General features: G+C 34.4%; 1 protein-coding gene across 4 annotated transcripts in view; it reads right to left on the bottom strand.

The window, feature by feature from the left end:
• Positions 1 to 6255: 6255 nt before the first annotated feature.
• Positions 6256 to 18555, bottom strand: part of LOC106059811 (protein MON2 homolog) — a 396254-nt gene continuing 383954 nt past the window's right edge. For 2 of the 4 annotated variants that reach the window (XM_056026650.1, XM_056026652.1), the window contains 7 exons: positions 13134 to 13251; positions 11415 to 11481; positions 10994 to 11181; positions 10397 to 10604; positions 10226 to 10308; positions 9885 to 9961; positions 6256 to 9405 (listed from right to left, as the gene is read on the bottom strand). In XM_056026650.1, coding sequence (XP_055882625.1) covers positions 9319 to 9405; positions 9885 to 9961; positions 10226 to 10308; positions 10397 to 10604; positions 10994 to 11181; positions 11415 to 11481; positions 13134 to 13251 — 828 coding nt within the window. In that variant the 3' untranslated portion in view covers positions 6256 to 9318. The remainder of the gene's footprint in view (positions 9406 to 9884; positions 9962 to 10225; positions 10309 to 10396; positions 10605 to 10993; positions 11182 to 11414; positions 11482 to 13133; positions 13252 to 18555) is intronic. The other 2 variants (XM_056026651.1, XM_056026653.1) reach the window with 1 other exon arrangement.

Raw genomic sequence — 18555 nt, 5'->3', positions numbered from 1 at the left:
TAGCTTAGTGACCATCTGGGAAGTCGCTGAGACTAAACAGAAGATCACTGTTTAAGACTTAAGGGGAAACAAAAAAAAATATCCTACAAGAAAACTAGTATACTAGTGAAAGTGTATGTGTAGTGGTAAGTTGTAAGACTAATTTGGCCACGTAAACTAGATCTACTCATTTCCATTCCTCGGGACAGGTCTTCCAATTGTTTCTCAAACTCAGAACTTCTTGAAGCAAAGGGGAAAGAATGAAATCCGGTTTACCAAAATTAAGTTGTTATCATGCAATTACACAAACAATGCGAATACAAGGAATAAGTGTTTCAAGAGAAATCATCAAAATGTTGTATAAGAACTAACTAGCGGGAAAAAAAAGAATTAATACGAAGATCAACTGCATCGTATTGAGATAGGGTTAAAATTATAGCTCAATGCTTTTTACAAAGCTGATATCAACTCAGCCTTATATCAACTCAGCCTTATATCAACTCGGCCTCATATCAACTCGGCCTTATATTAACTCAGACGTATATCAACTCAGCCTTATATCAACTCGGCCTCATATCAACTCGGCCTCATATTAACTCAGCCTTATATCAACTCAGCCTTATATCAACTCGGCCTTATATCAACTCAGCCTTATATCAACTCGGCCTTATATCAACTCAGCCTTATATCAACTCAGCCTCATATCAACTCGGCCTTATATCAACTCAGCCTTATATCAACTCAGCCTTATATCAACTCAGCCTTATATCAACTCAGCCTTATATCAACTCGGCCTTATATTAACGCAGACGTATATCAACTCAGCCTTATATCAACTCGGCCTCATATCAACTCGGCCTCATATTAACTCAGCCTTATATCAACTCAGCCTTATATCAACTCGGCCTTATATCAACTCAGCCTTATATCAACTCGGCCTTATATCAACGCAGCCTCATATCAACTCGGCCTTATATCAACTCAGCCTTATATCAACTCAGCCTTATATCAACTCAGCCTTATATCAACTCAGCCTCATATCAACTCGGCCTTATATTAACTCAGCCTTATATCAACTCAGCCTTATATCAACTCGGCCTTATATTAATTCAGACGTATATCAACTCAGCCTTATATCAACTCGGCCTCATATCAACTCGGCCTCATATTAACTCAGCCTTATATCAACTCAGCCTTATATCAACTCGGCCTTATATCAACTCAGCCTTATATCAACTCGGCCTCATATCAACTCGGCCTTATATCAACTCAGCCTTATATCAACTCAGCCTTATATCAACTCAGCCTTATATCAACTCAGCATCATATCAACTCGGCCTTATATTAACTCAGCCTTATATCAACTCAGCCTTATATCAACTCGGCCTCATATTAACTCAGCCTTATATCAAATCAGCCTTGTATCAACTCGGCCTTATATAAACTCAGCCTTATATCAACTCGGCCTTATATCAACTCAGCCTTATATCAACTCGGCCTCATATCAACTCGGCCTTATATCAACTCGGCCTTATATAAACTCAGCCTTATATCAACTCGGCCTTATATCCACTCAGCCTTATATCAACTCGGCCTTATATCAACTCAGCCTTATATCAACTCGGCCTCATATCAACTCGGCCTTATATCAACTCGGCCTTATATAAACTCAGCCTTATATCAACTCGGCCTTATATCCACTCAGCCTTATATCAACTCGGCCATATATCAACTCAGCCTTATATCAACTTAGCCTGTGTGGTAAAAACTTTCAACACGTTTTTATTCCCACACCCATTCCGGATCAAGTTGAAATGTTGCAAATTTGTGCGTATCCTACGTGCAAAGGGGAGGGGGGGGGGAGAGAGAAGGTATGAATAGTTATTAAGCCGCTGTGTGTAGCGTTGGTGCAGCGTCTATTGTGTCGTTGGTCACCCGTCCAATAATTAAAACTTAGCCCTAGAGAAACTACTTTATGTTTGAAGTCGAGCTCCGTCCCGTGAGAGCCAGGACCTATATGTCTTGTCCCGTGAGAGCCAGTACCTATATGTCTTGTCCCGTGAGAGCCAGGACCTATATGTCTTGTCCCGTGAGAGCCAGGACCTATATGTCTTGACGAGGGGAAATAAATCCTAGAATAATTTAGTTAGGAGTGGACAGATAAATAATTGGTAAAGTTAAAAATAAAAGTTTCTCACGATTTGCTGTGAAAACTCAAATGAACTTTTGTATGCAAGTTTCGTATCGTAACATTCACCCTACTAAAATATGCGAATCTTCTAAGACAGAGACTTCTTTATTGATCCTTATTGGAATTGTTTTGTTTTTTTTAATCAAAGCTAAAAAAACAACTCACTTTGTCTGGGTGGAATCTTGTTCACGTTGTTTCTACCTATTCCCATCCTTGGATCAAGCTCAAACTTTGCACAATTATTCATTATTGATGACAACAAATTAATCAGCCAATAATTGAGCCAATTAGTTCATCAATCTATTGTGATTAATTGATTTTGATTTGTATAGAAAATATGCTTAGCTTAAAGAAGAGAAATGCCTTGTGTGGAGAATTAGATCACTAAGCATTTTATAAGAGTGAAAATTTTACTAAACAAAAACTATTAATAAAACTATTTCCAATTGGACACATTTATTATTGTTATCTAGGACTCTATATAATTTAAAAATTAATTATAAGATTTATTCAAAATAATTTTAAAATGTCACTCAAAATAAGCTTTGCTTTTCAAAAAGTGTTTCTTTTATTAACTCGTTTCTTTTCTAAACATTCAAGCCACACACACACACACACACACAAGTTCATGGAGTAGCCACAACACAGACACACACACACAGACGTGTTGGTCACGTTCCCCTGGTAACGAGTAGCGCTAATACAGTCTGACAAAGTTAGGTACAGACGACTTTTGGAAGGCCACCTTTCAGTCGCCCACTTGGAAAAGACTAGATGAGGAGAATGTGGCGGTTAACCATTTTTGTTTTCGAATTAGCTGAGACATCTTTGTTGAAAACATCCTAAACACCATCCCAAACCAAACTCACAAACCACTAGCCAGATCCACTCCTGTCAAACCTAAATCTACTAAAATTAATACAACAGCCTCACTAAACAAACCTACTCAAGAAGTAATACCAAAATACCTTAAAACCTTAGTAATAAATTTTCAAAGCATTAGGAACAAAACAGCAGACTTAGAAATTTTATTAGAATGTGAATAACCAGACATAATTGCAGGAACAGAAACTGGGCTACATCCTGAAATTTATAATGCAGAAATTTTCAATAGTAATTATTAAATTTTTAGAAAAGATAGGGCTGATAATCATGGAGGAGTTCTTTTAGCAATAAAAAACACTCTTATAGCAGAAGAAATTACCTTACCTAACTCAAAAAATATAGAATCAACATTTTGTAAAATTAATACCACCTCAACATCCCTAATAATAGGCAGCATTTACAGACCACCAAATTCTAGATTAGAATACATGCAGGAACTATGTAATCAGATTACTACACTTAAAGAGACAAATAAAAATGCAGTTTTTTTTATTATGGGTGATTTCAACCTACCTGATATAAATTGGAAAACACTAACCATAGATTATAAACACCAAAACCTTAAGGACATAAAAGAGCTTTTCATAGAAACTTTACACAACCAAAGTTTAGATATGAAATTATCCCTGGTCTATCATACCATGAGATCATAAAAATACACAGTCAGATAAAAGCAGTAGCCAATACAAAACCCAAAAGAATAATCTTACTCTGGAATAAATGTAACCTAACACAACTACACCAAGCTGCATTAAACTTTCAGAAACATTCTTATTAGAAAAAGACATTAACCAACCAGTCGATGACCTCTGGAATTTCATTAAAAACCATCTTAAAAGCATTATAAAAAATCATATACCAACTAAATAGACACCAAACAAAATAAATAAATGCTGGTTTAATAATAGACTAAAGAAGCTTTGTAAACAGAAGGAAAACCTATATAGAAAATTTAAAGAAACTAATGCAGAAAGAGTTTACAAAAAGTATATAAAAATTAAACACTTAACCCAAAAAGTAAGCAGACAGCTGCAGAGTGAATACATAAACAATGTAGTATCTAAAGATAACAACAAAAACCTATGGTCATACATTAAGTCTAAGAAAATGGAAACAACAGGCATAGCGTCATTAAAAGATGAACATAACATAATACATAATGATAATGAAACTAAAGCAAACATCCTAAACAAATACTTTGCATCAGCATTCTCAGCCCCAGGAGACAAAGACATATTACTGAATTTGAACCAAGTAAACAACATAGAAGATATAGTAGTACAAGAAAATGAAATTCAAAAACTATTAGCCAACACCAAACCAAATAAAGCATCTGGACCTGATGGTATTCCAGCTAGATTACTCAAAGATTATAAGCAATGAGCTAGCCCCAGTGCTCAAAATACTCTTTCAGGCTTCACTTAACCAGGGCAGAGTACCAAAGGACTGGAAAGAAGCTAATGTCACCCCCCCTATTTAAAAAAGGAGAAAAATCTGACCCAGGAAACTACAGACCAGTATCACTTACCAGCATCACATGTAAAATCCTAGAACACATAATATGTAGCAACATCATAAACCACTTAGACAAACATAATGTCCTCACACCATACCAACATGGCTTTAGGAAATATAGATCATGTGAAACACAACTAATAGGACTAATTGATGATTTTTCAAAAGGTTTAGATAATAGTGAACAAATAGATGCTATCTTACTAGATTTTTCTAAGGCTTTTGACAAAGTTCACCACCATAGTTTGCTTAAAAAATTAAAATATTTCGGCATTAATGGTCCACTGCATCAGTGGATTAAAGACTTTCTGATAGGGAGAGAACAAACTGTAATAATAAATGGCTCTAAATCAACACCAATAACAGTAAACTCAGGTGTACCTCAAGGAACAGTCTTGGGTCCACTACTATTTTTAATTTACATAAATGATTTACCAAATTGCATTACTTCAGGAACAAAAGTCAGATTATTTGCAGACGATTGCATAATATATAGAACAATAAAAACAACACAAGACACAGATATTTTACAAAGAGAATTGGATGAATTACAGAAATGGGAATCAAATTGGAGCATGTCTTTTCACCCAGAAAAATGTCAGTTGTTAAGAGTAACAAAAAAACTAAAACAAATTAATTCCACTTATCTTATTCATGGCAAACCAGTAACACAGACTAAAAACGCAAAATACTTATTAATAAATAATTAAAAGAAATTTCTATAAATCAAATAAGAACATAAAACTAAAATGTTATTTAACCTTGGTTAGGCCAATAATAGAATATGCATCCTCCGTTTTGGGACCCCTCAACTCAAGAAAACATTAAGAAACTGGAACAGACACAAAATAGAGCAGTGAGATTCATAACAAACGAATATTCACATTTGACTAGAGTAACACCTTTAGTAAAATCACTAAATTTAAAAAGCCTTCAGGACAGAAGGCTCAAAAGTAAAGTAGCAATCATACATAAAACACTGAACCATAATCTTCAAATACAAAAACAAAATTTAATAAAATACTCAGAAAGACACAAAGATAAAGGCACATTCCTCATCCCAAATGCTAGGACAAATTTGTACAAACACTCCTTCTTCCCTAGTGCTATTAGAGCATGGAATGGGTTGCCTGAGCTAGCCAGGAAAACCAGTGACTTGGCTGAATTTAAGTCATTGGTTAATATGCATGACTAAATGCATGACGCGTAGGACGTAATTATCTTCTTTTTTGAAGTAACGTCTGTATTATATAAGATAAGATAACATTTCATTAAAATTCCATTTAAGTGAAATTCATTCAAAAACGCGAACACCATTCTTGGTACAGTTTAAAATTCTGACGAAGGCAACCAAGTAAATGTCATTAAAGTTTGACTTTTTACTGTCATCAAGCTTTCTAAAACAATTAACCTAGTGACCAAAGTAAGCCTAGGAGAAAGTAGCTAGATAATGTCATAGTAGCTAGTAAAGAGTACATATATATAGTTGCTTCTGTGACATTTCCCGTCACCAAATCACTCCAATTTTCTGGCAAGCAACTGTTCTAAGCAGGATATCAAGAGAGAGAGAGAGACAGAGAGCATCCCCTTCTATTATGTTGTCCATCCAGCTTATCCACTGTCTCCATACTTTAGCTACTTGCTTTCTACTAAGAACTAACAAAATAAATAAACAAACCAGAAAGTAGTTTAATTGAATATATTTATTCAGTTGAAATAGACATATCTTTGTTTTAAATAATGGTTCACATTGTCTAATATGTCCATTCCTAGTCTATAATAAATGTTCATTCTTAGTGAGGAACAAATGTTCCTATAACAACAAGTTTTACATTCACTCACCCACACAGACAAAATTGGTGCCAAATAAATACATTTGTATGTAGCAGTTGGAGCTGAGAGCTCTCAAACTAGATAGAGTAGAGTCCCACTAGCTTGAATGTCAAACCATGAAGATTTGTTTCTCACAGCTGACAATAGCCTAGCACACATTAATGATACATACATCCGTTACACTACAGCCAGCACTTCTAGTGGAAACTAAAACCTTTATAGATAAACAAACAGAACATAAAAAAAATCATAAACCTATGGTAGAACTTCTCAAATTGTTAATGTTTTAAGGAGGGGGGGGGGGGGGGCAGAATTTGAAAATCCCCCCCACCCCTGCCCCCAAATTAGTGTTTTTTACATTAAATATTACAAAAGAGGACAAGCCCCCAGGCCTCCAAATTATGGAAAATTCCTAGATACACCCCTGATATATATATATATATATATATATATTATATATATAGATATATATTAAAAGCTTACTTTATAAAAAGTCATTTAAGAATCTATGTATGCAGAAAAAAATGAAAATATATGAAATGACAAATACCAGTATATAATCTTTTTTAAACATGGATTCCATTGGTAAGAAAAAAAAAAAACTATGTTATAATCAGTCTTGAAAGCAAAAAAAAAAAACTAATAAAAAAAGTGAATTCATCTACCCAGAATCTAGTGTTATTATACCAAACAAACAAATCCTGGTTGATATCCTAAAGTCCTGATCTAGTGATTGAACAAAATATTTACACTAGTCTGTTCACTAAGCAAATTGGGCAAATTAACATTTGAGAAAATACTGTTCATTGTTCATGTTCTGTCAATCTAGCAAGCAAGGGTCAAGTAAATTATTGTTCATCTCTGGTCTAAATCATCTAGACTAGATTCAACTTTCTGCACTAGAAAACAATACACAACAAAGAAGAATACAAACCAATCAAAGTACTGACACCATAGAAAAATATAGAGCCTGTTTAGTACATCAGTAAAATATATCATTTGTTAGTGGAAGCTCAGGTCAATAGAGAACATTTCATAACTATATAAACATGTTTCATCATACACATCTGATTACTTAGGTCAAGGTAAATACAAACTACATATTTCAGTACACTATTTATAAAAGTACTGCCACAGTAAACATGAAATTAATTGACACTCTGTTTACATAACAGAGAGTTGATCAAAAGGCCTGCAATCCAACTTAATATATATATATAAATCAATAGGATGGTGCAACAGATGTAGCAGTTTACTATTACATGACATACACGTATATTTCATTAACAAACCCAAGTCACTGATTGAATAAACAGTATGTCATGCCTATGCTGTTTTGATTTTAAATGCATAAACTACTCAAGAATAAAAACAATACATTGTAAATAAACAAGATGAGAAAAGGTTTGTATTTGTATTTCAAAAGTTTGAAACTCAGTTAGTGGGGCCAAGTCAACTTATTTTTACTCTAGAAAGAGTATTTTCTTAGACATATCTTCTAACACAGAGTTCCTTCTGATACCAACAATTTTACCATATCACCTTAAAATACTAAATATTATGACTTCCGTGAGTATAAAGTACTTACTAATGACATAAATAGACTTCATCAGACTAAGAACCAATAAAAATTATAACTACAGCCAATTGTTCTTTTTACTTTTAAGTAATTTGACAAAATCATACGAAAAATGAGACATTTAAAGTTGGATGTACAAAACAATGTCCAAGTGTTTGTATGGGTATAAAGCATATTAGCCAATTCTAGCAACACAAACAGATGTAATAAAAAAAAACAATTGTCAATATACATCTTCTTACAAGAGTATTTTTAAATGTTGTAAAATATTCCTATTTTTATTGTGTTGTTCTTTTAAAACCTAGCTATTTGAATGCCACTGTATTTCTTGATTGTTTCATATTTTATTATAGAAATGTACAAGTAGCCTACATGTTACAGTTTTAAGTAGTTATACTTCAGTAGCTTTCAAAACATTAAACACAGACTGACCTAATTAGGACAAAACAAAAACTAGTCTGACCAATGTGAGAGCATTGGAAAACTTAAAAAAACAACAAAAAGGAGTGGTCTAAATGTCAACAACAGAATACAAAGAGAAGGCAACTGTGCACAAACTCTCTACATCTGCATAACAATTTCACACATTATTACAATGAGAAGGACCAATTCAGTGCAGCAACTTCAAATTTTAAATTCTGGACCTTATTATTCCACCATTAGGAATTCACATTGCAATAAACGTAATTCTAATTTTTAAAAAAGTAAATCATTAAAGAACATACTAAACTGAGTTAACATTAGCCAACATTCTTTAAAATATTTAGCAATAAATTAAACGATAAACAATGAATTAGAAAATAAAAAAAAGATAAAATCCAAAATACTTATCAGGCACTCAAAGCTGCAATACTGTTTACACCAGGCATTCAATTATCAAACAACAATGTATAGAGTAATTAAATCATAAAGTCATCAAAATATATCCAAAATGATACACAACATTATGTTCAAAAAAATTTCACACCTAAAACAAAATCAGACATTGAGATTTATCCAACTCAAGAGCCAATCTTGATTATATCAACAATAACTGAAATGAAACAAATCTACAAATACGATATATTGGCTATATTTGGAATGAAATATCACATACAGGTCATATAGAGTTTATTGTTGCAACTAAAAAAAAAATATGAATAAAAAACAAACAATTAAATTAACCAACAACTAAATGATAATATTATCATACATAAGTATAAATATTTGTTACCTATTATGAAAATACAATAGTTTGTTTCAATAATCAATCAAAATTTATTACATATCCCATCATAATGATCACTTCAAAGGCAGATAATCCACTGATTTTGTTTAGCTCATCCAATAAATAGGATTATCTCCCATTTGGAACAGCCGCTGCCGAAGGTGGCGCCAGCAAATCACAAAACTCGTGAAGGACATCTCTCAGAGATTTTGAGACCTTCAAAAACAAGTTTATATTTTTTAAAAAATTTTCTGTCAAAAGATGTATATAATACAATGACAAATTTTCATCAGTTTGTATAAATACTTATATAGCTACTGTTTATTTTTCAATATTAGAATGTATACTTGTAATTATGTAACTATATATCAATCACCTGAACAATTTCTTTTTAAATGTATGACGACAATGGTAAAAAGAGTTCAAGCTCATAAAATCATCACATTAATTTTTTTTTGGGCCTTTCTGACTTAACTATTTATTGTCATTAATTTACAAAAGTAATTTTAATTGATAGGATCTGAATCTAAATAAATCTCATAAAGTAGTTTCAAAATTATTATTAAATGTAAACAAATACCAATTACAAAGAAGTACTTTCAGAGAGAGAAAGGGAGGCTAGCAAAAAAAATAAAAAAATTACAAAGAATTGCATTGCCCACCATACAGGCAGCAGTAACAAAATATTGACTTACATGAGGAGACGGTGATGTAGTACATTCAACTAGGGCTGGGTATAACTTGATCACCTTACTCCACACATTTGGTTCAACTAAATAGCAGAAACGGAATTCAAAATCGTATATAAAAACATTGATTTTTTTACATTTCATGAATTAACAAAAAAAAAAAATTAATAAATAAGATTGACTTCAAAATAACTGATTGTAAATTTAAAAGTAAAAAACAATTTAACTATAAAATGTTTATATGTAAAAAAAACAGATATAAATAAGTATTATGACTAAAAAATAAGTCCACTTCAATGACAATGACTAGCATAACAGTACAATACATCAGAGTCTATTTAACTGACCATTCTCTTTAGGAGCCTTCTTTAATGACTTCAGTAAAGTAGCAATGGCCTTTAGCACAGATGACATTTCCACGAGACGAGCTCTGTTAGTAGATTGAAATTTTCAGGATAGAAAAGTTTTTAATAAAGATACTCAATATGACTAAAATATAACAACTCAAGTTGTCTTACCTTGGCAGTGGACATTTGCCGCTAAGTCTCTCGTCTTCTACATATTTGGTGATCACATCATGACATCTGCGCAATAAAGACATGACAGCCAGACGTGTCAACTGACCTTGCTCTGACACAACATCACTAACAAATGAGAACTGAAGAAGCGTTTCAAAACAAGTCCTGGCAAAGTCCTCCCGCAGTTTCCTACTGGACTCTGTATCTGCTAAGTACAACGATGGTTGGTCAGTCAGTATAAGTCAAAGTATGAATAATCATAGTAGTTAAAAAATAAAAATAACAAGATTAACATCCAGCAGGTTGAACAAGTAGATATATGAAAATACAGCTTGTGAAGATTTTAATTAACATAGTAATCAATAAAAACTGATTATTTGTAAAAAAAAATGTTAATTGTGATAGGAAAACATATAGCACTAATATACATCTGGCAGTGACAATCAAACAATTAATTTGCCAGAAACAGAAAAATATTGCCAATGACTCAAAAATAAATCTATCTAAAACATAGAAACATATAAGGCAGTTGCACTGGTCACCATTAGGTAGTGATGAAATTCAGATAATTCTAAGTAAAGCTGGTAGTGACCTTACCAACAAAGGAATCTGAGGTAGTAGAGTGAATGGAGCCCTTGTTTAGTATGTCCATCACCTTGACCATAAACTCTTGTGGGAGGTGACCAGCATGCGGAAGTATGTCATCACGTATCAGTTGTACTATCCGACAGTCAAAGGCCTCATCCCTCTGGAAGTCTTCTACAGAAAGTGTGGCTGGACATGGGCTGATGAGAAAAAAAAATTGACCATTAGAACTGGAATAAGAGAATTTCAATCAACTACTAAAAAAGATACAGTAGTATAAGTAGCTAGACTGTAAGAATAGATAGATTTACATTTGTTTATAGTAATTATATTTTGCAATCTTCAGTTTCAGTAAAATAAAGTTTGACTACAGTTTTGAGCATTTACACTCTTAGTACGAGCTCAACTTTTTGTGAGTCACTTGTTAACTTACCGCTGAGAAAAAAGGAAATCTTCAAAAAGTCCAGCAAGCTCTGACCACATTGTTGGGAAAGATTTACCTGTTCAGAGTGAGAAACAAAGTAACATTCAGCTTATACTAAATATGCTAGTAATATAAACAGCTTAACGACACATAAAGATATCTAAAAAAAGACTATATAGTAGCAACTAAACACCTTTATAATATAACTATAAAAACAGACTTTATATAAACAGCAAAAATCTACAATTGGAAGGGTAAATATTTAGTTTGTCTTGTTTTAGAAGTTACTTATGTTCCTTCAGAAATGCTGATAATAAGGGCCCAGCCCAAACCTCCTCCACATTGGGAGGAGATGACAGCATGCAGGGTTCGAACTCTGGACTATACATTATTATGAGAACAGTCAGAAGTACATACATGACCAAGCATTCATCCATGTTATCATCATGAGGTCAAATCAAATATTGCAATCAAAATTTTTCCCAAATTTTTGCTGAACAGTAATATTGCATTGAACAACTTTTAGGAAGTATTCCTTCTATCCTATTTCTTGACATAAATAAACAACAAGTGACTTGCTATTGACAACAGAAGAAAAGAGACACACATGGGAAAAAGTCTTTTTTTAAAAGTCTGAAAGAAAAGTGAATAAAAATTGTGTTTGATTAAATAAGTTTTTTAACATTTAATAGACATTTATTAGAGATCTAGGTGCCAGCCATACATTATTACTTCATCATTACAAATCATCATCATCATCACTCCTTTGAGTTCCTCGTGGAGCTTTTTGATGGTGTCCCAGCTCTTCCCGGTATTCTCTGCTTCTTCAAGTACACTGAGTCGCATGTTCTTTTTGGTCTTCCTCTGCTTCTTGTTCCCTGGGGGTTCCACTCTAAGGCCTGTCTAGCTCTGTTGCTGGTATCTTTTCTAATGGTGTGACCAATCCATCTCCACTTCCTCTCTAAGATCTGCACTTCTATATTTTTATGTCCACTCATCTCCCACAATTTGGTGTTTTCTACTTTGTCATACCAGTGTATTTGTAGCATATTTCTCAGGCATCTGTTGATGAAAGTCTGTATTTTTTTGTTGTTGTGGCTTCAGTTGTTCTCCATGTTTCAGAACCATACAGTAGGACAGCCTTGACATTAGAGTTAAAGATTCTTAGTTTAGTCTTGTTTGAGATGTAAGGAGATTTCCAGGTTGGTTTTAGCTGTGTAAATGTCTTACGCACTAGATTTATACGGCGTTTAATGTCTTCATCTGTTCCACCTGATATACTGACTACACTCCCAAGGTATATAAAATTTTCTACTTGGTCATTACAAATACATACGCTTTAAGCAGTATTATGAAATCCTCATATATATGGTGGCTGAGCGGTGAATCACTAGGTTTCCAAACTGGAGGTCACGGGTTAGAATCCTGGTGAAGACTGGGATTTTTAATTTCTAGAGCTTTGGGTGCTCTCTGAGTCCTCTCAGTTCTAATGGATACCTGACATTAGTTGGGGAAAAGTATAGTTGGTTGGTCATTGTGCTGGCCACGTGACACCTTTGTTAACCATGGACCACATAAATCATTGACCTAGATAGCAAGATCTAAAAGGGGAACTTTAATTCTTCACTTTATATATCTATATATAAGCAAAAAATAAAATATTGAAATATGTCTAAAACAAAAGGTCCAGGGGGAAAACATAAAAACTAGATATATCAAAATACATACGATGCTGGCGTGCCACTGGAAGTCCCACTGCTAAGACCACAAACAAAGAATCAGCTACCAGCATCCATGTTGTGGGCGATGGGCAGTCATACTTGAGCCCCAGAGGAAGGCGGAAGGTCTAACAAAATATATAATAAACAATCCATATAAACATCAACACATAACAAGTTAATATTCATCATGGCCTAGAGGTTTTATGTCACTCCAGCAAACTATAGATACATCCTGAAGAGAAGCTGTGACTGGAAATAAAGAGAGAGCCAAAAATTGTGAAAACTCAAAATAAGCTTAAAAAACAAAAACAGTAAGAAACACATTTTTATTTGGAACAGTTAACATACAAGTTATCTCTCACTTAAGTAACTCTATTCCTGCATCCATTCTGCGAGTCCCTGAAACTAAAGTCTACTACATGGTATGCTACAACACAAATAAAATCTCTTAATAAGAAAGATGCAGGCCGAGTATAAAGTAAATAAATAATAGAGCTAGCTTAAGGGCTGATTCTGAGGGAGACATTTGAGGCAGTAGACACAATTACGTGTTTTAAAATAACAAAACTTTCTTTTTGTTCGGAATCTATCACGTGACATTAAAGAATCAATGGTACCCTGTAAGGATAAAATATACATTATTTAAAAAAAATATTTATCTTCAAAATTAAGATCGTTAATAAAGAGTGCCTTTCCAGTGCCTAAAATTCCAATGGCTAAACTTTACTGTGCATCATATGATGTAATAATTAAAGGTACGGTAAGATTTCACCACCTCTTTAAAGCAATTAATTCATGGTTTCACTAGTTTACATATCTTCTTTTATGAGCTAAATAAATATTGAGGCATGGGACCAGCAGTGCTTGTTTTTAACATTAGACTTAAAACTTTTTAAATTACAGTCTTCTCCAAATAAACATGACTTGTATTCGATGAATGCTAGACTAGCCCCTATTATCTCATAGACTCTCAATAACAATAGGCTACATGGTGAATTTCACTTAGGTCAGTGTGGTCAGCATTGCACTAGGTCAAGTTGATCCAGGTGCGCGCGACTAGGCTATGGTCAGATTCATGACTCATGTAAGTAAGAGACCAGATAGACCGAGCTAGCCTAGGTCAAGAGGCCTGCAAACTAGAGAAAGCCTGGATGTGGTCAGTGATCACACGTCTTATTAGGTTAGCAGGTCATCTGCCTCAAAAAGAGAGAAAGAAGAGGTACCGGTATTGAGAAATTAATTGACTAAATTAAAAATAAATGGATGTCGTTAATATAAAAGTGCCCCCCCCCTCACACCGGCCTTTTCATGACTACCTCATTTCTTTTTTTTTCCCTTCAGGTAGTCACTTTTGTAAGGTAGCCTGACTCATTGTTTGATTAAGAACTGTCAAGATAATACTTATATAACTCATAGTAAGAACTCCATAGATTTTCCTATGCTATCAGCAGAATAAGTATTTATAAGAGACCAATTTTCCCCTCAAAAATTGATATGGATTTGTGTAACCCACACAGTTCTTAATAAACGAATCAGGCTCCCTTCCAAGGGCGACTACCTCCAAAAAAATGAGGTTTATGTGCTGATCATCAACATTTTTACCGCCCCCCCCCCCTCCACACATTCTCATGATTGACATTTTTTCCCGTTCCGTCAGCTTGTAGTAAGAATCGTTGTAGTTGGTATGTTTGATAACGTCACCCATAGCCCAGAGCCTAAGGATAAAATATTAAATACATTATTTAATTACGGTACGTTCAAAATTAAGGTCGCTAATTAAAGAGTGCCCAATTTTCCGGGTACCTATATTTCCAGACACCAGTTTAGACACCCAGAAATTTCAGCATGGGTAAATTAGACTTTTTAGTGTAGACACCCAGAAATTTCAGCATGGGTAAATTAGACTTTTTAGTGTAGACACCCAGAAATTTCAGCATGGGTAAATTAGACTTTTTTTTTTTTGCAAGGCGTACAATTGGCTATTCATAGCGACCTTTATTTTGAATATAATTAAAAACTTAACGTTTCTTTTATACTTAGGCTATGGACTATTGGTGATATTTTCAAAAAAATACCCACTATAACAATTTCTAACTGCATTTTCATGACACAAAAGTAAATAATCAAAAATGGTACGCACAAGAATGCGGGTAAAAACTGGCCCCGGATTAAGAGTCATTATATACTATAAATATCACAGGATTCAGCGGAGGGGGGGTAGAGATATTTACCCACGCATCGCTTCACCTCCATCACTACAAGGTTGGCGGGTGATTTTTTGGTATTGATAATAGGGGTGGTGGGGTGTAGCAATGAGCAGAAAACCATCTCTACCCCCCCCCCTCTTGAATCCAGTGACGTTTATATTCTATAATACTCTGGGGCATTCCCCCCCCCCCCTCTTGAATCCAGTGACGTTTATATTCTATAATACTCTGGGGCATCCCCCCCCCTCTTGAATCCAGTGACGTTTATATTCTAAAATACTCTGGGGCATCCCCCCCCCCTCTTGAATCCAGTGACGTTTATATTCTATAATACTCTGGGGCATCCCCCCCCTCTTGAATCCAGTGACGTTTATATTCTAAAATACTCTGGGGCATTCCCCCCCCCTCTTGAATCAGGTGACGTTTATATTCTAAAATACTCTGGGGCATTCCCCCCCCCTCTTGAATCCAGTGACGTTTATATTCTATAATACTCTGGGGCATTCCCCCCCCCCCCTCTTGAATCCAGTGACGTTTATATTCTAAAATACTCTGGGGCATTCCTCCCCCCTCTTGAATCCAGTGACGTTTATATTCTAAAATACTCTGGGGCATTCCCCCCCCCCTCTTGAATCCAGTGACGTTTATATTCTAAAATACTCTGGGGCATTCCTCCCCCCCCCCATTCTCATGGTTGTCTTTTTTTTCCCGCTTTTCTCATTGTATCGTGAAACTCTGCAGTTCAAATCGTTAAAGTTATGGATTTTAATAATGTCTCTAATAGCCCATAGCCTACATTTTGTTTTATTATGTTCAAAATGAATGGGCGCTATTAAAGAGTACCTAATTTTCCGTCTCGTCAAAAAGTGTCCAATTTACCTGTGCCTACATTTGATAGATACATCTACTTCAAATATCAGATCGACAATTTCAGGGCCTAACTAGAAGCTAATAAAATGTTTTATTATTTTATAAACCAAGGAAGCTATTTTAAAAAAACAATTTACTTATTTTTTTTTAAACTTCAGGCTCTTATAAGAAAAAAAACAACCAACGTTGGTAATATCGTGAGAAGTTAAAGTAAGGGAAATAGTCCAAGGTACATTATTTCTTCAGTATTCTCTTACACTTGACATTGTATCGGGTGTTGACCAACAGTTAAAATGAATGTTTAATGAAAGTGGTCTATTTCTATTACCACAAATATGCAACATCAACTACCGTTATCAATTAGCGCTTAGACTGCCCGTTACGCGGATAGTTTACATCATCGTTGTGAGCACTTGTAGTTCGTTACATTTAATGCCGACAAGGTCAATGGTTACAAAAACGATGGACACTCACATGTTAAAATGTTTTAGTAAATTATAAATAGCATTTATTAATTAGTCTTTTTTTTTTATTATTGTTGTTGAGTAAGTCTTAAGTAACTTTAAAAGAACTGGAACACATGGCAACTGGTAGGTCAATGAAAACGTGAAGATCACGTGACTTATACACTTCAACTTTCAATGTTTGACGGACACAAAGAAATCAATGACCACCCACCTTCCCTGCCCCTCATCCTCCTGACTCTCAGGGCTCACTAGCCACCATGACGCACACTTAACTCGGTTCCGCATGACGTCACATGACGCAACATTAGGCAATGAGGTGATATGTTCAGACGTGAAAAGGACCAGCTGACCCTCTCCCCCCCTCTCTCCCTCTCTACTCTTAACCTTCAAGTTCGATGTGTCGATGTTACACAGTATGAGGTACACATGGTACATTACTACACACCTGATCGTCTGCTACATCCCACCCAGCGTGACATTTTCTTACGCCATGATAGACAAAGACTAGGCCGTCTGTTGAGCAAGAAGTGACTAGCACGTGGTACAGCGCAGGATTTCTAGGCAATCTTATTATCTTCCATATACCAAAAGATGTCAAACAGACCTGTCATTACAGTCTCTGCGCCACTAACTTACCAAACGTTCTAATTGTATAGGGTGGTAGACCGCAACCCCCTAAACAAAATGAGCTCATGTATATCACGCTTTGAAACACTTTGGAAAATATTAAAGTGTAAGAAAAATAAGTCATTTATTATCTGTTATAATTGTTTTTTAAAAAGAGTATTTTACTGTCGCTACTGCTTCAACGATGTTGGTAACCGTCCACATTAGAATTTATTAGTAATAAATAAGGTATAGATGAATTTTGAATTGATGAGAATTAGAGGGTAAGTGCGCAAGAAAAAAATCCAGAAAGTTTGACAAAAACTCCAGCCCTCCATCCATTCCACCATCACGTGACAAAAATGAGGTAGTTCCTTATTTCTGACCTACTTTAACCAAAGTCACGTGATTGTTGGACAACAAAGAGGAGAAAGGCCTTGTCTTCCTATATTTCCATTGCTGTTGCTCCTCTATTTTTACGAAATTTTACATTTACAAACATTTTAAAATATTCAGAGTACATCAACAAACTCCCTGAATGTTCAAATAACTATACGAATGTTTTCATAAAGGGCCAAGAACTGTTTAAGGATGAGTTTAAATTATCAATGATATTTCCTTTATAGTCCACAACAAGTGTCAACACATTGCAGATGATACATTCACATACAGAAGAAGATGTTTTTACAAACGTTCTTGTAAGATTAAAAAAAAAAAGCTTGGTATAAACTACACAAAACACACACACACACACATATATATATATATATATATAGAGAGAGAGAGAGAGAGGGATAATATGCATATTAGTTGAAACATTGTTATTTTCATAAACTTCAGCTATTTTTTAACGTTATATATTTCATATTCCGGTTATTGTGTTGGATACATGATGTATTATTATGTTATTAAAAGTTCTATCATTTTTAAGAAATTCACAAAATGTTAACATTAAAGTTTCAAAAATGCGTTGACGAAACAGATCTAGATCTATTTTATTACTTAGAAACCAAATTTAACAATGAAAGGGCGGGATAAGACACATTTGGCCTGTGTAACTGTAAGAGTAGATCTAGATTTATCCTTGACTATCAGATGTGTTATTTGTTCGCTAAACAACTGAAGCCTATTACGCACAAGGAAAACACATGGCAGTCTTTTTATCTTTTATAACAACTAGTCGACATATCGACTACACACTAGCCCTAGAGCTATCTGACCAATACACACTGGTCTGCTGTCCAACTTTTAGTGTTCTACTCAAGTTCAAGTTTGTTTA

This window comes from Biomphalaria glabrata, chromosome 4 (assembly GCF_947242115.1).
Source record: "Biomphalaria glabrata chromosome 4, xgBioGlab47.1, whole genome shotgun sequence".
NCBI lineage: Eukaryota > Metazoa > Mollusca > Gastropoda > Planorbidae > Biomphalaria > Biomphalaria glabrata.
The sequence above is the reverse complement of the archived record's forward strand: the minus strand, read 5'-3'. Positions and strand labels throughout refer to the sequence as shown.